Below are 21,117 nucleotides of genomic sequence, written 5' to 3'. Positions count from 1 at the left end.
TTCCTCTCGGCAACAGCCACCACCAGAAAGACGTGCCGATTTTAGTCCCCATGGTGCCTTGAAGTAAGGAGAGCAAGACAAGGAGGGATGGTCTTTGAGACAAAATTATCTGAAAACACTGATAGGCTGAATCTCCTTTCTATATAATGACAAATCCCAGAAGGTTCTGAACTTGGTGCTGGAGATTAAAGAGAACTCTGCACCTTTAATTCCCACAGTCACCTCCTAATCTTCTAGAATCAGATAAAGAAGGCAACTTGTCAACTATTTCTGATAAGTTTAATTATCAGAGCTTACAAATAATTCCAGGTTAGATGACACTCTTTCCAGTAGCAGACCAGCCAGCCAGTTATACTGACTTCCTGCCTAATACAACAACCTGCCATATTACCCAGGGTGAACCTGGGTAAAGGGTAAGATTTTCTCCTGTGTGGCTTTGAAATAGTTCAGACAGAACCAAGGACTTGATGATAGATTTAGACCGAGCTCCTAGAAGGATCTGATGCTATTTTATTCATTTGTGTATTCCTGATAGCACAATGTTTGCATGGAGGGGCTGCCCGACAGACTTCTGCTAGATCCTAGAGATACACCCCTGATCGAACTTAGAGGAGGGGAAACTGTCCCTTGCCCTATAATCCTATTCAACCTGAGGCAGGTTTTCCTGACCTGAACATTTGGGTATTTCCCTCATATCTTATTGAGGGACTGCTCTTTTGACAAACTCCCTCCCTCCCCCACTGCCAAAGCAATGGTTGACCTCAGAGTATTTTTTTCCTTCTGATCTAATCTAAAATTTAACCCAAAAGCCATCTCCGCCTGTTCCCATCACATCAAATGAATTCATCAAGCCACCTGCTTTACTGAATTCCAAATTAGGCATAAAAGTCACCAAACAATGAACTATTTCCACAAAGAGAAGAGAAAACAAATACAATGAAACAGGCCCAAATTGAAAACAAAGTTTAATGCAGGTGAAAAGCAGTCACATGGAAATTGAGCATGATAGGAATCATGAAAATATACATTTTGCATATTTTCTGTCCTGTTCAGAAGAGGATCACTCACTCTTCGCTCTCATGGACCACCATCTGCAGGGAAAGAGGGCATGGTTAGTTATGTCAGATGGCAGGGATGCATTTCTTCCTGCTCTCAGGGAGATTCTTGCTTGTATATTTCAGTAGGACACAGGATGTGTTTTGGATGTCAAGAGAAGAGACAATTGCATATGGGGAGGAAGTCACCCCACAGACTGAAAAACTGGCCCTCAGAGAGTATAAGCCCCATGGGCTGAGACTTTCAGCCTACAGTTATCTACCTGCATGTCTGTGACTGAAGCCGAGTGTGTACAGAGGGTGCTTGGAAGATCTCTGGGAGAAACTTCTTTTTCAGGATGGTGATTGGCTTATTGTGACTTACAGGACCTGGGTTCTAGTGGGACCCTTCTCAGCAAAGTGACGTTAAGCAAATCCTTCCTTTCCTGAGCCTGAGATTGAGCAGGTCTAAAGCAAAGAGTTCCCTAAGGTTCCTTCCAGTTCAAAACATTCTTCACTGTGGGTGCTTCCCAGGTTGGCTCGGGAGCCACGATGCCAGCACACATCTGCTGCTCTCCATCTAGTGCCCACGGGAACTACCTACCCTGCTGGAGGTGAAGTCTCGGGTCTTAGCACGAAGCTTATTGACTTGAGATTCTGCAATATCAGCACGTTCCTCAGCCTCCTCGAGTTCATGCTGGGCTTTTCGGAATTTGGTGAGATGAGCGTTGGCTTGTTCATCCTGAAACCGAAGAGTAAGACCGGTAAGATCAACATACACCTCCCTTGGTGCTCCCATTGAGAAGCAGAGCGGTCTGCTGTTCTAAGACCACAAACATGTCTGACTTACAGCCTCCTCAGCCTGCCTCTTGTAGGACTTGACTTTCACTTGAAGTTTATCCACCAGATCCTGTAATCTCAGCACATTCTTCCTGTCCTCTTCACTCTAAAGGTGAGAACATGGGACTGTAACTGAGCTGGGGGTGGCGTGCATGAGGTCTGGTCAGTTGTCTGGGGATAAAGCGTTTCTTCCTGTATTCTAGGGAGAGACCTAGGTTGGTGTTTGCACTTGACGGAGAAAATGCCTATCCGGTTTTCTTTCCACTTACCTGGTAAGTTAACTCCTTGACCCGCCGCTCGTATTTCCTCAGACCCTTGACAGACTCAGTGTTCTTCTTCTGCTCCCCTTCAAGCTCAAACTCCAGCTCTCGTATCTGGGGAAAATGGTTGGGGAATTGGTCTGGGGTGGGAGCAAGAATGGGGTGACCGGGAAGCTCTGCTTATGCTGGGGTTCATCCCGCAAGTACCCGTGTCTCCAGTTTCTGGATCTGCTTCTTCCCGCCCTTCAGGGCTAGCTGCTCAGCCTCATCCAGACGGAGCTGCAGGTCCTTCACCGTCTGCTCCAGGTTCTTCTTCATCCGCTCCAGGTGGGCGCTGGTGTCCTGCTCCTTCTTCAGCTCCTCGGCCATTATGGCCGCCTGAAAAGCAAATTATACCCACCAAAATGCAGACAAAGATCTAGTGCCTCGGACCTGTCAAAATCTGGCTACCCAGAGGGCCAGAGCCACTAAAGAAAAGATAACAAGTAAGGTAATGACTGAGCCCCCTTTCTGCAGAGGAAGGGGAGAAGAGCTGCACCAGGTGCATAAGAAATGGAACCTCCAAGGACTGGATGGGACATGGCTTTTCCCCTTTCTTAAAGGGGCCTCCCCAGGACCTTCCCCAGCCCCAAGGAAATTCGTTAATTGTTACCATTATCACCAATATATGTTCTCAAAGGAACCTGAGAGGCAGAGAAAATTGAGTTGTTACCTAGTGTCGCAGGTTTGGGAGAAGTTAGGTCAAGGGCTGGGAGGCCTTTACGGAAGGGAGGTATGCGGAAGGGACCGGAGAGCAAAATAGGTCATGTCCTCCCTCGGGCGGCAGGTGGCGCTGTGGGAGCCGGGGCCTCAGGGTTAGGTGAGGAGGAATTTGGTGGGACATGGACATCCGAAGACCTCGTTTTCATATTTGGAATAAGTCACAGGCTGACGGAAAGAAGAGCACACTTCTCCACGGGCATAGGAAACGGAACACAATCCCTTCCAGCCTCTTTTTCCTGTGCTCCATTACTTCGCATACGCACCTTTTAAATGTGCTGGAGGGGACACTGAGTTGGAGGAAAGGTGCGGTGCATTTTTGGAGAGAGCACACCTCCCGTGTGCCCCCAGGGGCCCCCGACCTGTCTAACGGGGACCATCTCAGGGTCGGGAGCGGGGAGGGGGCTTTAATGAAATACAGCCGTGGAGCCACGCAGGAGCAGGGAGCCAGGGCCGTACATCAGTGATGGCCTTCTTTGCTTTCTCTTCAGCATTCCTTGCGTCCCTGCTGGCGTCTTCCACCTCACTCTGGAGCTGCGTGAGATCCGTCTCCAGCTTCTTCTTGGTGTGGATGAGGCTGGTGTTCTAGGGCGAGAGGAGCGGTGTCACCCAGGGGAGTCTGGCGTGGAGGCCGCCCCACCTGGCTCGCTGCTCACCTGGGTGTGCAGCAGCTGCACCCTCTCGTTGGCGTCTAGGAGCTCCTGTTCAGCCAGTTTCCGGGCTCTCTCCGTCTGCTCCAGAGAGGCCCGCAGCTCCTCCACCTCGGCCTGCAGCAGGTTGGCTCTGCGCTCTACGATGGCCAGCTGCTCCTTGAGGTCCTCCTGGCCCCGGAGGGCGTCGTCCAGGTGCAGCTGCGTGTCCTAGCCGGAGAAGGAAGGAAGCGTCTGGTGAACCTGGGGCCTTGGGACCCTGAGCGTAGCCTCTATCTTTGAGCTTCCGAGGACAGCAGAGGCTTCCCGGTGTCAGACCTTCAGCTGGCCCTGGACGCTGCGCAGGTGTTTGAGGGTTTCTGCCGCCTGGCGGTTGGCATGGCTCAGCTGGATCTCAATTTCGTTCAGATCCCCCTCCATCTTCTTCTTGATCCTGATGGCTTCGTTCCTGCTGCGGACCTCAGCATCCAGAGCGCTCTGCATGGTCTCCACCGTTCTCTGGTAGTTCCTCTTTAGCTGCTCAATCTCTTCATCTTTCTCAGCAATCTTTCTGTCGATTTCTGATTTCACTTGTGTCAATTCAAGCTGAATTCGAAGGATCTTGGCCTCTTCATGCTCAAGGGCTGCCTTTAAAGAACAAAAACAAAATAGAAATAGTGCCAGGGAGGGTATGGAGCCTGTTACAGTACCCTTTGGGGTAATAAAGTGTGTAACTCCAACTCTACAATAGGCAGAACTCTCATTTTAAAAAATTCCTAATTTATCTTCAATGCAGGAAAAAAAGTCTGTTGCATTATTTGTTTTTGATTACACTATAAACAGTGATAACATCGAAATCACAATTTTTAGGAGCATAAAGCAATGTATGTATATTTTAAATCATCTAGCTTTTGTAAAATCTCATTTTTAGACTTAACTTTAACAGAATGATTTTCTCCAGTAAAGTCAAGATAATTCACAGTATTGTTTCATTCAAACTCACAGTTAGGCTATTTGATGGGACATTAGGACTGTGACTTTCCAGTGGCAAAACTAAAGACACAGAGTGAGGCCAGCCAGCCTCAAGGCCAGAGCTCCACCTTTATTGCCTCTCTACTTGCTGCTTCCTCCCCAGACCCCAGCTCACCTCTGCTTCCTCAAGAGCCAGCTGGATATCAGCCTTTTCCAGCTCGATCTGCTTTCTTGATTTCTCCAGTTCATGGATGGTTTTACCATTTTCAGCAATTTGTTCTGTGAGATCTGCTATCTCCTCTGCAAAGAAATTAGTTTTGATTGCATTTGAATGCCTCTGCACAGGCTTCCAGGCATGCTAAGCACCAACTAACTGCTTTTAAACTAGTTTATTATAATTCTAAGGACGCTGTTTCCTAGAGAGAAGATATCACACAGAGAGAGACTCAAAAATAACCCTTCAGATGATGTATACTTCCTGTGCATGCATTAAGGGCACGTGTGTAGGGACTTGAGTCCTGAAGTCACAGACACTCCGGCACACGCTCAGGTGATAGAAATTTCAGAGTATTTCAAACTACTTACGCTCCAAGTTCTTATTTTCTCGTTTCACTGTTTCAAGGTGATCTAAGGCTTCTTCGTAGGCATTTTTCAGTTTGAAGAGCTCGGTGCTCAAGGAGCGGGATTCCTTCAGAGATGCTTCCAGCTCCACCTGGCTCTCTTCACACTTTGTTTTCCACTCGGCTAGCACCTGGAACACCGAGATGGAAGCAGTCTCCCTTTACTAGCTCTTCTCCACCCAGGCTTCTAACTCAGTATAACCAACAAGGTAAATATTCTTAGACTTGGGGCTATCCTCAGCAGTGTTCTCTAGCCTAGTTCCTTGTTCTTGATTATTAGACTTACCAAGATTTTGTCCCATAAATTTATTCAAGATCAGTCACTGATCCAAAACAACTGCCATCTCCAAGAAGCAAATGGATCCTTTGAGAAGGAATTAGCTGGGTGGGAATAATTGTCCTTTTCCTAATATGAAAATGACCTTACATTCCTAAGTATTTCATTGAAACTTTGGTTGAAACCAATCGTACCTGCCATACTGAAAGGGGAGTTTCCAGTAAGCCCCTCAGTGGGACCTGAGTTAGATTCCCATATGTCAGCTGCCCAGACAGGCCAGCAGTAAGTGTGGGGAACAAAAGTGTTTGGGACTGAACAGCAGTATAGATATTGTACTGGTTTGTCTCCACTGACAATGCTTGAAAGGGACCTCCACCCCCATCCCATTCCCATTTTGCAGTTGAGGAAACTATAGCCCAGGAAGTTTAGGGACTTGCCCAAGGTCACACTGCTGGTGGGGGAGTCAGGCCTGGACCCCAGGCTCCTCCTCCCATGCCAACTCCCATCCTCACTTCACAGTGTTCAGCCAGCATGGGGCTGACCCTGCACCTTGTCAAAGTTCCTCTGCTTCTTGTCCAGAGCAGCGGCCAGCGAGTTGGCTCTTTCCACATCAACCATCAGATCCTCAACTTCTCCTTGCAGCCTCTGCTTGGTCTTCTCCAAGGAAGCGCATTTCGCATTCACTGCCTCAACCTGTTCCTCGGAATCTTGAAGACGCTGAGCAAGTTTTTTCCTTAAAGAATATGAAAGAGAAGCAGATGCTATTTAGGTTTCACTCCTCTTGAACATCACTGTTCATCAAGTTGGAATCACTTATCTGTGTGATTTAAATACCCATTTGCTTTCATAGCCCAGGAGAATTTCCCAACTGCTAACCATCACTGATGGATAACCTGCCTTGCCTCTAACCAGCATCACAGCGGTCTGTCTTAGAGAAAGGCACCAGGTCCTTCTAATGGCTCAGCACTGCATTGAACACAGATGAGGTGGGGAAACACCCAGTGACAAAACAAATGCATTCCCAAGTAGTTCTAAAGTCAGGGCCCTCTGTCATACGATCATTCAAGAGTTCTAGCTCTTCAAAGGCAAATGGAGTTGGGTACTTGGCCTCCTCCAGCTCCTCTGTGCGCTGGATGGCGTCCGTCTCGTATTTGGTCCTCCACTGGGCCACCTCACTGTTGGCCTTGGACAGGGCCCTCTGCAGCTCGGCCTTGGCTTCCTGCTCCTCCTCGTACTGTTCCCGCAGCAGGTCACAGTCGTGGCGGGAGGACTGCAGGGCGTGCGCCAGGGCGTTCTTGGCCTATAAAAGTCAAGACAGGAGGAGAGCTCCCAGGGGATTAATACTTCAGTGCCACGTGCATGATACAGTCTGAGTATGTTCCTGCTTCCTCACCACCAAGTAAAGTTGCCTTTCTTTCCTGGAGGTGGTACTTGAAAATTAGATCAAGGAAGGGCTCCCTCAGGCCATGTACCTTGCTCTCTTCCTCTAACTGCCTCTTGAGCTCTTCTATTTGCTGGGTAAATGCTTGCTTGCTCCTGGAAAGTTGGGAGACTATGCTTTCCTTTTCTTCCAGTTGACGACTCAGCTCTCCTGTATCCAGAAGGAAACATGTTCATTTTATTCATTCATTCACCAAATTCCTCCTGTGTGTAAGGCACTGCTCTAAGATCTGGGGAGGGAGTAAATGACAAACAACGGTCTTTTCTTGGGGGAGAAGGGCTGTGTCCCTGAAAAGGAAACTCAAAGCACAACCTGCTAAGATGCCATTGTAAATGACTAGAAGCTTGGAGTGACTTCTGTGGATGAAGCCCATGCAGAACAACTGCAAATTTAAACATTACCACCTGAAAACTCCCATTAGACCTCCCAGTGGCTGGTGTTTCCAGCTGTTTGTTGATTTGCCACGATGAGAAATATTGCTTTCTTTAGAGCTTTATATCTAGTAATTTGCAGTTAGACTCAGGCAAATATGGTAAGTTCAGGTTTATATAGAGGTAAGAGGGAAAAAAAAGATTGGGGGAGAGGCCTTATGACTCCAGAGGTGAATTCCCAAGGTATTGGACAAGTAGCAACTAAACTTATTTTCTTTGTCATCTTGGTTATGGCTGCAAGCAAAGAATCAACTCACCTGTAAAAATGGGCTGGAGGACCAGGCTGGGTGGAGCCACATTTTCTAGGTGAAGCCCTAGATCTTGTCCCCTATACTTTTATTACACACTAAGAACCCATGCAAATCGGCCCTATTTCTTTCTTTCTCATCTAAAATACTTGATTGCAGACACTGAATCTGACTTTATGTGCAGCAAGAAGTAGAAAAGCCATAGATAGAACCAGGTTTCTAGTTCTGTTTCTGCCATTCAGGTTTTTTTTCAATGCAAGGAATTAGTTTTGAAAGCTCTTGGACCAGGTGAAACTTGGGTCCCTCCTCGTTTGGGTCTACTTCTCTCTTGTTTTTACTGAGCTCTCAGTGTTTTCCTCTTTCAGGGTATTTTGAATTTTTGGTGAGTAACTCTGATGGCTCCTCTCCTGAAAGTATGCTTTCCTAGAAATTCTCACCCCAAACAAATACTGCCCTTTGGTTCTGACCAGTTGCCGCCTTTTGATGGTCTGGGATCTGTTGCCCCCTACCATTTCCACCGCTCACCAGCCTCAGTCTGAAGACGAGCCTTCTGCGTCGTCAGCTCGCCCATGTTCTTCTGAATTTCCTCATTCTTGCCCCTGGCCTCACTTAGCTGATCCTCCAGGGTCCGGCATATCTTTTCCAGATTTGCCTGAAGGATTGAGAAGGGGGAGAAAAGTAAGTTAATACTCGGATTTGAATGACCCCAGAGGTCTGTTTTACCAAGAGCCTTGGGCCCATCCTGCCCAACACCTTAGATTTCGACACGCTCTCCACGTTGCTGGCCAGGTCGTCGATCTCCAGCTTGAACTCGCTCTTCTCCTTCTCCAGCTTCTGCTTGACCCTCTGCAGGTTGTCAATCTGCTCCCCCAGCTCGGCCATGCTGTCCGCGTGCTTCTTCCTCAGTGCTGCCAGCGTGGCCTCGTGCTGCAGGGTGGCCTCCTCCAGGTCCCTGCGCAGTTTCAGGAACTCAGCCTCGCGCTTCTTGTTGAGCTCGATCTGGGTGGAGGTGACACCCCCCGCCTCCTCCAGCCGCTCACTCAGCTCCTCCAGCTCCCGGGCATAGTCACTCCGCTGTTTCTCTGTCTTTGCGCGGGTCGCCCTCTCGGCCTCAATCTCCTCTTCCAGCTCCTCGATTCGAGCCTGTGGAGGGCAGCCGTTCACCCAGCGGCAGTCTGTCCCCAGAGTGACTCATTTGGAATGTCAAGAACAGGATGGCTGCCATTCCCCACGGATGAACCCACTCGTGGACTTTTCCCAGAGAAACTGAATTGTTGCAAAATTCCTTTAATATGACTTTTTCCTGCCCTAACATGGCAATTGCCCCTCCACTAACCAACCCAGGACATTGTCCTTTCAACCAAATGTTGACCCCAGATATTTTAATTATGTATCTCACTTAAAATTATGAAAAAATTTCTCATCACTGCTGTGTCAGCCTAGCAGAGAGGAAACCAGTGAGGCAGGCAGACCCGCGGTCCTGCCCGTTGGTTCCAAATGGCTTCTGGCGGACCACTCCCAGCCCCCTGTGAGGGATGTACAGGTGAAAGAGAAACCCCAAATGCCTCCTACCTGGAGCTCTTTGATTTTCTTCTGAAACTGGAGGCCCAGAGTCTGCTCATCCTCCACTTTGCTTTGCAGTTGACTATATTCAAAATCCTTCCTGGGAAAGGAAATGTAGAATGTGTGAAGACAAAATTCCCAGCAACTTGGAGAACCAGAATCAGTACTTGAGGGCTTACTTTTTGAGCCTTTCGTCCAGCTGTTGCTTATCATTCTCCAGGTCTAATATGGACTCGTGGGCAAGCTTCAGGTCACCCTCAAGCTTCCTTTTGTTCCTTTCCAGGTCTACACGGAGCTTCTTTTCCTGTTCTAGGGAGCTTTCCAGCTGAAAAAGGCACCATTTCCTTCTGAGAATAAATGCTTTGCACCAGAGGATTCTCGGCGGCTCTCCCAGCCCTGATGTTCTAGGATTCTTGATTAGCATTATTTACTTACATCATCGACTTGCTGCTCCAGTTTGCTCTTGATTTTGCTCAAGGAATTGACTTTGTCTTCTTCAGCTTGAAGGTCATCCAGGGCCTGCTGGTGGGCCTCTTGGAGGGCTTTCTTCTCCCTGGTTAACTTTGCAATAGTCTCATCCAACCCGGCAAGTTCCTCAGTAAGGTTTTTAACCTAAGAAGAAGTCACAAGCCATCATAAGAAGAAATAACGTTTGGCTTGCAATGACTAAATCAAGCTGGAGAGACCCTTTAAGAGAATACCTTGTTCTCGGTGGCATGTTTCTCCTTCTCCACCTTGGCCAGTGTCAGCTCAAGGTCATCTATGTCCTTCTTGAGCTCTGAACATTCGTCCTCCAGCTTCCGCTTCTTGGCCGTCAGCTCGGCGTTGAGCTCCTCCTCATCCTCAGCCCTCTCAGTCACCTCCTTGATTTTGGCCTCCAGCTGGAATTTGGCTTTGATCAATTGATCACATCTTTCCTCTGCATCCAACAAGTTTTCACTTTCCTTAAAACAAGAATCATGGTTTCCTTTAATGAGGTTAGATTTGTGACATTCTAGTATTTTGTTATGTATGAAGTCCTTTACAAAGCCTCCCAACTAAAAAGCAAAACTCCCACCAAAACTCCAGTTTTTCTAAATAATGAAATCTAGAAGGAAAGCAAGGGAAAAGAATCCTAAACACATACAGCTTGTACTTGGAGCTGCAGGTCATTCTTCTCTTGGACCAGAGTCACCAATTTCTCCTCCAGTTCCTTCCTTTTTGCCTCTGACTTGGCCAGTTCATCTTTGGTTTTCTGAAACTCTTCCTTCATGGTGGCCATCTCCTTCTCGGTCTCCGCGCTCTTGAGGAGGGGCTTGATCTTGAAGAAGAGCTTCATCCAGGGCCAGTGCTTGACATTCATGAATGAACGGATGTTGTACTGGATGCAGAAGATGGACTCCCTAGAAACAAAATGTCGGTTACTTCTAATAGAGACTCCCCCACTTCCCACAAAGAGCTCATGTTTGAACAGAGACCCTGCTCGACCTTCTCTGCACCATCTTCTGGAATTCCACACGCATGAGAAACCCTCTGCACACAGCTTGTGTTCGGGTGATCAGTTTGGCCAGGCGGTCATCCCGCATTTCTTCCAGGGTTCCCAGCAAGCCAGCCTTGAAGAACACCTTAGAGGAGAGAAGAACGATGACACGAGTGGGTGTTCTAGAGCAGTCTAAAGGCCAGCATCTGTTGGAATCAATGCATTACCTTGGTATGTCCAAATTTGTACTGAGTGTGGTCAATATCAATAGATGCCAACAGCTTTTCACAAGCTTTCTTGCTGTCAATGAATTGTCCCTCAGGGATCGCACTGGCATTCAGCACTCGGTATCTGCCATTGTAGATGCAGAAACAATCATAGACTATTAGCAAAGACATAACCCTTGGAGACCAACTAGTTCAGGCCTCTCTTCTAGTAGATAAGAGGGCCAAGGTCCAGAGAGGGAAAGAAACTGCTAGATAGTGGCCTGGAATCCAGGCCTCCTGACAGTTAGGTCAGATTGTTTCCTGCCCTGTTGTCTATCAGAGAAGCTCCTGAGGAAGTGTGGAAGAAATATGTATTCGTAGGCTGAGGGGTAGGTTAATTCTTGTACTTAGAAGTCCATAACTGTTCTGTTGAAAGGGGTCTTTTTATACCAGTATTTCTCCCTCTCAGATTCCAGCATTTATGCATCTCACCAAGAAGCAATAGAATGTTTTTACTACACACCTTTGTTTAAAATCCCCATAGAGAATCCTATTTGGGAATCCCTTCCTGCAAATACGGATGCCCTCCAGGACGCCGTTACACCGCAGCTGATGGAGGACAAGGCTATGTTCCATAGCCCCTGAGAAGAGAAACAAGAAACATCAGGAACACACACAGAATGTCTTGAAACCCAAGCACCACCTACAGAGCCAGCAGGCATCTTACCAGGCGTTTTGGTTTCATTGGGGATTATACAGCGCACAAAGTGAGGGTGGGTAGTTCTTAAATTTGACATCAGCTTATTCAGGTTTTCCTAAAAGAAAAAGATTAAATTTGATTGTTAGCCTACTGCAGGCTTTTACAAGACAGAGATACATTGTAATGGAAAATGAGAAATACATTTTAAACTTACCATGAATCCTAAAGAATGATGAAATTACTCGACTGTTTCTTTTAACAGTCCTATAGAGGTGTAGGCAAATAACTGATACAATGGTCTTTTTTCTTTACCACACACTAACCAAGTACAAAATGCTCTCCAGAATCCCCTGGGAGCATGAGATCCTACTGCCTGTGTCCTTCAGCAAGTTGGGAAATTTGTGCTGGGGGCTCACCTCCCAGGCCAGCCCACCCAACTAGCTGAAGCACAAAATGATACTTAAATTCTGGTCTTACCTTTGTTAAACCTCATGTATATATTATCATAGGGCCACTGCTGCCCCTGAAGCAACAGCAATCAGATTAAGACTACATTACTCTTGTTGAAGAAACCAAGTTTAAAGTCTCTACATTGCTTATGTTGAGATGAGTTAAACCAATTACAAGCCAATAAACTTTTATTTATCTTACCCTGAAAAGGGCAGAGACAGTTTGGAAGGAAGAACCCTTCTTCTTGGCAACTTTCTTCTTTCCACTGTCAGCTGAAAGAAAGAAAAGACGTCACACGCTGTTAGCATCTGTAGAGGTTTTTCAGCCCTGTGGCCTCAATAGAGGGAGAAAGTGTGAACTCCAGGTGGAGTCTATTACCGTCTGCTGTAGCGAAGGTGGCATACAGGTGTGCCAAGAGTCTGTTGGAGGACTTCTGGTACAGCCCGACCACGGTCTCATTCAGGGGGTCCTTGTTCTTCTCCAGCCAGCCTGAGACACTGTAGTCTACGGTGCCTGCATAGTGGATCAGCGAGAAGTGGGCCTCGGCCCTGCCCTTGACCACCTTGGGCTTCTGGAAGTTGGCAGACTTGCCCAGGTGCTGGTCATACAGCTTGTTCTTGAAGGAGGTGTCTGTGGCCTTGGGGAACATGCACTCCTCTTCCAGGATGGAGAAGATGCCCATCGGCTAGATTAAGAGAAGGCATAATGCATGTGGGTAAATATGAGCTGCATGGAGGAAGAGCACTGTGTATGAGAAGATACACTAGGACACCTTCTCGATGAGCTCGATACAGGCAGCCAGGTCCATCCCGAAGTCGATGAATGTCCACTCGATGCCCTCCTTCTTGTACTCCTCCTGCTCCAGCACGAACATGTGGTGGTTGAAAAACTGTTGCAGTTTCTCGTTGGTGAAGTTGATGCACAGCTGCTCCAGGCTGTTATACTGACACCAAAACACAATGTTCACAGGCGACGTTAGACCTTTGTCAGACTCAGAGACCCATCGGCCTTCCTCCTCATTGCCGCAGGTTCTTGCCTGCTCATTTACTCTTTCATCTGCTTCAGGGCCTAGCTCAAGTAACATCTTTTCCTTGAGTCTTCTCTAACTTCCAGCTGGAAGGTATTTTTCCCTCTCCTGAGTTCCCGTGCTCCAGGCCCCTCCTGCGTGCTGCCTAATTTTGTAGTTACTCTTCTATATGTTTGTATCCTTCCCATTTTCCTCTACAGACACAAGCTCATCTTCCATTCACCAGCATGTCTTGTATCTGGCAGACACTAAGTATACACTTTGATGAATGGCCATCTGCTTCTATCCCAGAACAAATACGATATTTGTGTAAAATACTGCACAACTGGCTTATCATCAAATTCTCTATATGCCTGGCTCTCCCTAAGTCAATATTCATTTGACTGTTTTTGTTTTATTCACTTAATGATGCCTTTAAAAATTCTACTTGCCACCCATTTTCTCCTCTCTTAAAATAATACAAACCCTCCCCACATGGTACTTCTCTTCTACCTGATCCACCCTACAAGCTTTCCTACAAGATATGATGCTATGACACATGGCCCACCTTGATGTCTTCCCTATAGGGCCGTGATAACTAGTCCCTGCCTCCAAAGGCACATGAAAACATGAATACAAATAACACAAACCTCAAAGATCTCAAAGCCTGCAATGTCCAGAACACCAATGAAGTGTTGTCTTGGTAGTTTCGTGTCCAGCTGTTGGTTGATGCGAGTGACCATCCATAAGAACAGCTTTTCATACACTGATTTGGAAAGGGCATTCACAGCATGGTGAACCTGTTAGGGGAAAAGACCAGCTAATGAGTCAGAGAGCAGTGACTGTGGGAACCCGCATCCCTGACGTGAAGCAGTCGCTTACCTGATCCACAGTTTGACCTTTGGTAACATACTCATTCCCGACTTTCACTCTGGGGAAGCACAGAGCTTTCAGGAGGTCTGAAGAGTTCAGGCCCATCAGGTAGGCTGTCTTGTCAGCCACTGCCGAGAAAAGAAAACGATGACAAATGGAAAACCCCCTGATACTTGGCCAAGTAGAACCGCTTGGAAAACCACCAAGGTGTATCAAAGCTTGGCTAAGTTGCCTCAATGTATTGTACATTCTGTATCTCTAGACTGCGTATATGTGGTCAGGGAAGCTAAGTCACTCAGAAAATGCTAGAATTTATGAAAAGGCACGATTGGGTTCTAGAAAGCCCCGGTCACTTCTCATCAGTGCATCTGAAACAGAAACATTCTAGTGATTCAGCAAATAGGGCTGGTGACAGCGCCTGCAGGCCTCTGAGCCCTGAAGAGGTTCACCTCTAGGTGGAAGCAGGACTAGTTGCTTTCAGAAAAGGCACCTAAGGACCTCAGCTGAACAACTACCAGCTCTGGCCTATGGCTGGTCGTGGTGACTGTACCTTCGGTGCCATCAGGCTCTGCCTGCTCCTCTCGCTGCTTCTGCTTGAACTTCATGTTCCCATAATGCATCACGGCACCTGTCAGCTTGTAGAGTCCAGATTTCTCCTCTGGGGTGAAGCCCAGGATGTCAATGGCACTCTGGCATTCAGAGAACAGCACATCTGTCAGCTGTCCCTTGTGCTGGAGCATGTGTCCCCACACCTTCCTGTACACTGTACTCACATCTGTAGCCAAGAGCTCCTCGGCGTCGTCAATGCTGGCCACCAGGATTTCACCCTGGCTGATGAATGGGTAGTCATAAGGGTTGGTTGTTATGAGTAGCAACTCTGAAATAATAAATTCCATTTGAAATGTGAGGAGGTCACACAGATGCAAAGAAAACATCCACCCATTAGATGTGAGCTACTGTACTCTGGGCTGAGACTGACTTTGACTGCTGGAGCCCAAGTTGAATTCAGAGTTAGAAATCTCTCTTAACATCCTGGAAGTTCTCAGGGTGTAGCTGAAAGTCCAGGAAACCTCAGTGGCCTGTCCATGCAATGTAGATTAAGAACCCTGGAGAGAATATTTAAATTATCTTGCTTTGCACGTGAATGGTGCGTATCCGTGTAGTCTGGGGCAAGTTAACAGGGAAAACTGGCTGACTGTGGACAGAAGCCCACATTGAGAGGGAAGCACAGGTTTTTTGGTATAATGGTCACCTTTTCCAAAACCTGTTGAAAAGCTGCAGCCTATTTCCAGGCTTTGGGGCCAGAAGGCTGAACACACATCACCAAAGAGGCCTTTGTGTGGTGTGAAACAAAGGGCAGGGTAAATATCCTCTGGCTGGATTGTTCCTATGGCACGGGCCTCACATTTGGCGAAAGGTGGTTTCTTTGTCTGAACACTAGAGGGCACGGAAGGATGATGAAACGCTAAGTGGTTCCCAAGGTTTTAATAAACCAGTGCTGAATTCAGTAGCGGTTTGTTCTTGTTACTATACCTTAGATGTGGTTGTTCCAAACTGTCAAATGGCCACACACCGTCCAAATACTCACACTCATTTCCAAAACAAACTTCTTCCATTAGTTGTTGAGTCACCTATGCATATATAGGTACAACCCTCCTCGACCCAGGGATTTCAGAGCCAAAATGCTTGCCACAGAACCAGCCTCACTGGGGACTCCCTCACCTATGAGCTCAGGCTTCTTGTTGGAAAGAATCTGGTAGAAGATGTGGTAGCTCCTCTCAGCCTTCAGCTGGAAGGTCACTCTTGATTTTTCCAGCAGATCTATAAACACAAATGCAGGACTGTTTTCCATACTGCTCCTTGCTACCCTGAGACATTATCTAATCTGTAATCTACTTACACGTTTCAATATCTGCAGAGGCCAGTTTGCCAGTGGTACCAAAATGGATTCGGATGAACTTGCCCTGCGTGGGGAAAGGGAGAACTGTGTCTACCGTGGCTCCGAGTGTTCTCGCTAGTCCCCTGGGAAGCGTGACTAGGAGCTCTATTCCCCTATGGTTTGAAATTAAGCACATCCTCCTTCTCCCTTCTTTCCCTTCCAGTTTGATGTGCTCCTTTTTTCCATCCCCTTTGTTCCACGTTGCCTCCAAACCGCCCACCCCATCCAGTCAGCACAGTGATAAAGTGATTTTTTTTCAAGATTCAGATCAAACCGTATCATTTTCCCACTTACAAAAATCCTTCAGTCGCTTCCTGAATAAACACGACCCTCCTACGGCCTACATGCTCCTCTGTGACCAGCCCTCCTGCACCTGTTCCCTCACCTCTAGGACTCGCCTCCTTGCCCCTTGTGCTGCAGCTGCGTGGACCCTCCTGGTTCAGCCCCTTGACCGCACCAGGCCCCTCCCACCCTGGAGAGTGCGCTCTCGCCTTCTCCTTTGCCCGTCCTCATCCTGCAGATCCCAGGGTTCATAGGCCAGCCTCCTGAGAGGACTGCCCGGCCAGCCCTATCTAAGGAGATCCTGCCCCCTGGTCGTTCTATTGCATGCCCTGTTTGTTGAATTTCACGCGAAGGTATCATTATCCGAAACTGTCTTGTTGATGTTTCAGCATCTGTCCCCCACCGGACTGCAGACTCCATGAGGACAAGGACCTTGTCTATCTCGTAGGCCACAGAGAACATCCCAGCACAACTGAACTCAGACTCACAAAACGAGAAGAGTTGTCATTCCTCACGGTCTTGGCATTCCCGAAGGCCTCCAGCAGCGGGTTGGCGCTGATGATTTGGTCTTCCAGGGTCCCCTAATGCAGGAAACCAGGGCAGAAAGAAGCCACCGAAGGCAGCAGAAATTGCTCCTGAGCTCTATCACTTGAGCCCAGCCTAGCTACCTGGCAATCAGTGGTAGAGCCAGTCCCTCCCTGACTTTCTGATTTGATTATCAACCGAATCATCTGCACAACTCACTCCAAACACTTTTGCCATTTTGTAATATTTGGTTACAGTTGGGTGTCTTGACTTAAAATGCCCTTAGTGCTTCAGTTCCTTGATTCTCCAATAAGTTTGTATTTATTTCATACAGTATATTCATTTTGAGAAGTCAGTATATGTGATTCTGCTATAAAAGAACAAACTCTCTGAGCTGCTCTCAGATGATGTAAGAGACTTATTTTCTCAGAAATCACAGGATCTGGTCCTTTTAGATCAACCACACACAGGGTTGTCTGAAGTAACTGCCTGCCTGTCAAGATTTCAAATCATGGCCTGCTCTCCTTTCCTGGGAAAGGCCCCTCCTTCTGAAGTTAAGACAAAGGCTGGGGGTGGAAACAAAGCAAATGGTTTTCCTCTCCCTACCTTCATTTTGGAGTCTTTCTTCTTGGCGAGGTCTCCAGTAGCCGCAATTGTTGCAAAGTACTGAATGACCCTCTTAGTGTTCACAGTCTTTCCTGCCCCGGATTCTCCACTATTTGGAGGGATCAAAAGAGAACAAGAAAAGAAACCGGTCCTGTTAGTATAAATAGACTCCCCAAGATGTCACATAGAGGCCCAGACATACTCTGAGCCACATCAGACCCACACCTACCAAACAAATGTGGGCGGCCGTTCTGGGAGGCAGAGGCCAAGGCAAGACTCACCCCAGCTGAGCTGACCCCAGAATGGGTAATGCCAGTTTTCAGAGGCCTTAGACATACCTCTTTGGCTGTCCCCATATCTATCTTTTCATCACAGATTTTGCTCTAAGTATTTTCTTATGCGGAAGATAAATCAAGCCTTTGCACTGGGGACAAAGAGCCACAGCTATGAAACCACTCTGTGTCTCAGGTACTTACGTGATCAGAATGGACTGGTTTTCACGATCTGCCAATGGGAAAAATAAAACAGAGTTGGTGGCAATACAAAAAGAGCTTTCCAGTTCTCTTCCATTTTTCAAGCAGTCAGAGTTCAGTGTGCAAATCCTCTTCCCTGTGGTATTTCGTGTAGTCTTTGCTGGGGCCTTGAAGATCCCCCTTCTTGACCAAGAGACTCAGGTTAACTCCCTGCTTAACACCAGCCAACAGCTACTAATCGTATTAGGTAGAACCATATGAAATTGTCGTTCTTTGGTTTGGGCCCACAAAAATGTTCATTTCATGTGATTTAGCTGATTCTTGCATTAAATCCAAACTCCTCTCCAGGGCCTGCAAGGCTCTAAAGGGTCTGGCCTCCTTCTGCCTGTTTCAGCACCTGTATGCACCTCCCCTTTGTGCTGGACGTTACATTCCAGACGAGGCAGGCCCAGGACGACACAGCAGCCCTCCCAAGCCCTGTCCACTGCTGGCTTCGCCAGCCCAGGCTCCCTCCTTGGAAACCTACCAGTCAGCATGAACTGATAGGCATTGTCAGAGATGGAGAAGATGTGGGGCGGGGCCTCCTGGCGCTTTTTGCCGCGGTAGCCATCCACCACCTCGGGGTTGTACACCGGCAGCCACTTGTAGGGGTTGACGGTGACGCAGAAGAGGCCCGAGTAGGTCTGGGGAGGGTAACCAATACATGTGTATGTCTGTGTGTGTATGTGTATATACAAAACCTTTTGCTTTCCATATTATTTCAGTTTTCTTTGCAATAAAAGAAGGGAAGTTATGATTTCTCTTTATAGGTGAGGCTGCAGAGATGCAGCCAGACCGCCCCCAGCCAGTAAGTGACAATGCCAGGAGGTCCATCTCTCACTTCCTCATCTTCTGTCTTACTCTTCTTTCCCCACCATGTCCCCCTCTTTGGTGCTACTCACATGGGAATCTTCTGAAATCCCACCACCTACACAAGGCCCCCCCACCCCCGCCCCAGCACACGTCCCAGGAAAACCTCCCAAGGCCACACTGACGTAGATCATCCAGGAGGTGTAGCGGTCCTTGAGGTTGTAGAGCACAGCTGGCTCATTCAGGTGCGTCAGCATGGCCATGTCCTCGATGCGGTCGAACTTGGGGGGGTTCATTGCATACACATCCTCTGGTTTGACCACCAGGGTCTGAAAGGGAAGTGGCATGTGTTTGCCTGGCACTCCCTGGCCATCTACCCTCTGCAGACACTCTCACTGGAGGAGGCTTTGGGGTCCCATCAGACGGAGCGAGCACTGGAGAAAACACCCATGGGCAGCCAGGGAAGACAAGACTTGGGGGTGGCTCTGGGGGTGGCGACAGAATGTGAGGTGCTTGTGACTCAGGCCTCATGTTCCCGCTCCCCCCACCATGGGCCCAAAGGTGAGGAAGGATGACAGAAGTGGACACAGGGGACAGTGCAGGCACAGGAGCCAGCAGGGACCTTGCAGCTCAGTAATGCGATCAGGACCCAACCGAGCTCCAGCAGCTGAGCAGTCTTTCCAACCCACTCAGAGGACATGGCATGCCCACTGGCGCCCCGAGGCGGGGCCAGGAAGGGAAGAAGTAGGTGATGCTGGATCAGCACGGAGCCCACATTCCGAGCTCCCTGAAAGCAGCTTGTCCAGCCTCCCACATGCATCTTGCCCCTTTCAGTGCCCTGAGGTACCCTGTTTTCTCTGAGGACACCTGGGAAGCTAAGACAGTGGCACAATGTGAGGCATTCTGGTGCCGGAGCCACATCTGGAGGAGACTGGGGTTGGGGGATGCATAGACTAGGCAACTGTGAGCAGAGGGCGTGGACGAGGCTTACCCGGTTGTCCTCAGTTTCCACCGTGACCTTCCCATCCTGGGTACTTTTAATTTTCCCCTTGGCGTATTCTTCCTTTGAGTCGACCACAAAGCAGTAGGTTTTGGCATCAAAAGGCTGGTTCTGCGCCTCGATCCTTTCCTTTTCTGACTTGCGGAGGAAAGGCGCGGCTATGCCGAACACTTCCATTTCTGTGTCGCTGCTCATGGTGCTGGCTGGAAGGCAAGCCCACCAGATGAGCCCAGCTGCGTCCTGAGCTGGCCTGCAGGCCTATCTCCCATCCCTCTGCCCCCCAGCCGCCACAGGAGTCTCGGAGGCAGAGCCCCAGGGGCAAGGCTGTCCCTGGTCCCAGGAGCTCCACCCGCAGGACTTAGGTGCTGGAAAAACCAAACGGGCACATTTTCATTGAGTGGCTCTTCTGGGCAAAGCATACAGAGCATATGTAATCCCATCTCCTGGATTAGCTGAGGCCCAGGTTGGTGAAGGGCTCCCAGGAGTGGGTGCAGCACTAGGACCTCACTTTCCTTTTCTGTAAAACCCAAGTGTTGCTGAGGGAAGCTTTAAAAATAAACACCATAAAAAATAAGTGACCTTCTTCATGGAGTGTGCTAAATAGGACAAATAGCTAAGGAATGTTTGAACCATTTTGATTCAAGGTGGCTACCTCCTCACACAAGGAAACGGCCTTTGCTTCCTTCAGCTGCTGAGAATAGAAGCAGCATCTGACATCAGCATCCATTTGCAAAGTCTCCCAAAGTGCTACCTCTTGAGTTCCTCTCCAGTCTAACCTGTCTTTGCAGGGCTCTGTTACACTCTGCACCCTAAAGGCCACTGGGAGGTGGAGGAACTGGTTCCCCTGGAGACTTCTGACAGGCGAGGCCCTGACTCGATTTCTCACCTGAGAGTCACACCCGCAGGAAGACAGCAGAAGACAAGAGCAGTCTTGGGAAATCAGACCTGCAATAAATGGGCAAAAAGAACACTCAGGACATGTAGGAGAGTCTGGTTCAGTTTCGAATCAGTTCTTGATGAGTAAATAAATAAGGAAAAGGGATAAATAACTTAAAAAGAGCCTCACCCCAGAGGCAAGTTGGAGGAGCAGATGAACATGACCCACAGATAAGCCTTTAAGGCAATAAAAGCCCCCATGTCCCCAGCCCACTATGGTACCCTCCTCCTCTATCTGCCATGCCTCCCGTTTAGAATTGGGAGGTTAAGGACAAAGTCCCTGTTTAAAAAGCTTGCGGCCCCAAGTCCGGGTCAGGTGTCCTTGTCTTCTGTGGACAGGGAGGAATCTCTGGGATTGGCTCCACAGCCAGCATGGTCTTGGGAGGATGCAACATCCCCCAGGCATGTAGCCCAGGTGGGGAAGGTGAGGACCAGGGAAGGCACAGGTCCCACTGGCCCTCTGTGCGGCCTGGAGAGGCCAAGGAGAACATCAGGCTGCAGTCCGTGGGGTGTCCGGGGCGTCCCACCCAGGAGGTACTTGAAGGGGAGAGTAGGGTGCAGGAAGGAGGGCCTGAAGGAGCCCTGCTTCAGTGGGTGTTTAAGGCAGAAGATGGGTGGGCATTCGGGCTCCACATCTAAGTCTTACCAAAGCCAGGCAGGGTGGCGGTACAGAGTGCCAGGCCCCTCCGAGTTGGCGTCACACACAGGAGAGGCTCTGTGACTTACCTCCACCCCTCAG

At 48.6% G+C, this 21,117-nt stretch overlaps 1 protein-coding gene and 1 long non-coding RNA gene across 4 annotated transcripts in view; one reads left to right on the top strand and one right to left on the bottom strand.

Annotated features, from left to right (window-relative positions):
• Window positions 1-1,730, top strand: part of LOC118974040 (uncharacterized) — an 18,738-nt gene extending 17,008 nt beyond the window's left edge. The window contains exon 5 of one of the 2 annotated variants that reach the window (XR_005063618.2): window positions 1,619-1,730. This is a non-coding gene — a long non-coding RNA (uncharacterized lncRNA). Of the gene's footprint in view, window positions 1-1,568 lie in introns of both variants that reach the window. The other variant, XR_012130471.1, reaches the window with a different exon arrangement.
• On the bottom strand, window positions 948-21,117 carry LOC108392716 (myosin-3). Of its 2 annotated transcripts, XM_037027020.2 has the most exons (41): window positions 21,025-21,117; window positions 20,329-20,387; window positions 19,434-19,645; window positions 18,628-18,771; window positions 18,120-18,276; window positions 17,597-17,624; window positions 17,121-17,229; window positions 16,478-16,570; window positions 15,669-15,732; window positions 15,491-15,589; window positions 14,542-14,645; window positions 14,319-14,457; window positions 13,778-13,896; window positions 13,546-13,695; window positions 12,662-12,832; window positions 12,268-12,574; window positions 12,091-12,161; window positions 11,467-11,554; window positions 11,263-11,380; window positions 10,761-10,884; window positions 10,542-10,678; window positions 10,201-10,456; window positions 9,776-10,018; window positions 9,510-9,686; window positions 9,254-9,399; window positions 9,084-9,174; window positions 8,265-8,654; window positions 8,037-8,163; window positions 6,864-6,982; window positions 6,495-6,691; window positions 5,941-6,124; window positions 5,080-5,245; window positions 4,670-4,794; window positions 3,862-4,170; window positions 3,550-3,753; window positions 3,353-3,478; window positions 2,342-2,512; window positions 2,144-2,248; window positions 1,885-1,980; window positions 1,639-1,776; window positions 948-1,091 (listed from the first exon to the last, which is right to left on the bottom strand). In XM_037027020.2, exons 3-41 carry the CDS (start codon window positions 19,635-19,637, stop codon window positions 1,065-1,067), a joined length of 5,823 nt encoding a protein of 1,940 aa, XP_036882915.2. In that variant the 5' UTR covers window positions 19,638-19,645; window positions 20,329-20,387; window positions 21,025-21,117; the 3' UTR covers window positions 948-1,064. The 2 variants fall into 2 exon arrangements, with proteins under 2 accessions (XP_036882915.2, XP_036882914.2); XM_037027019.2 differs by having other exon boundaries at window positions 14,319-14,645.

Source organism: Manis javanica, chromosome 4 (assembly GCF_040802235.1).
Source record: "Manis javanica isolate MJ-LG chromosome 4, MJ_LKY, whole genome shotgun sequence".
Classification (NCBI taxonomy): Eukaryota; Metazoa; Chordata; class Mammalia; order Pholidota; family Manidae; genus Manis; species Manis javanica.
Note: the sequence above shows the minus strand (reverse complement) of the source record. Positions and strands in the feature narration are given on the sequence as shown.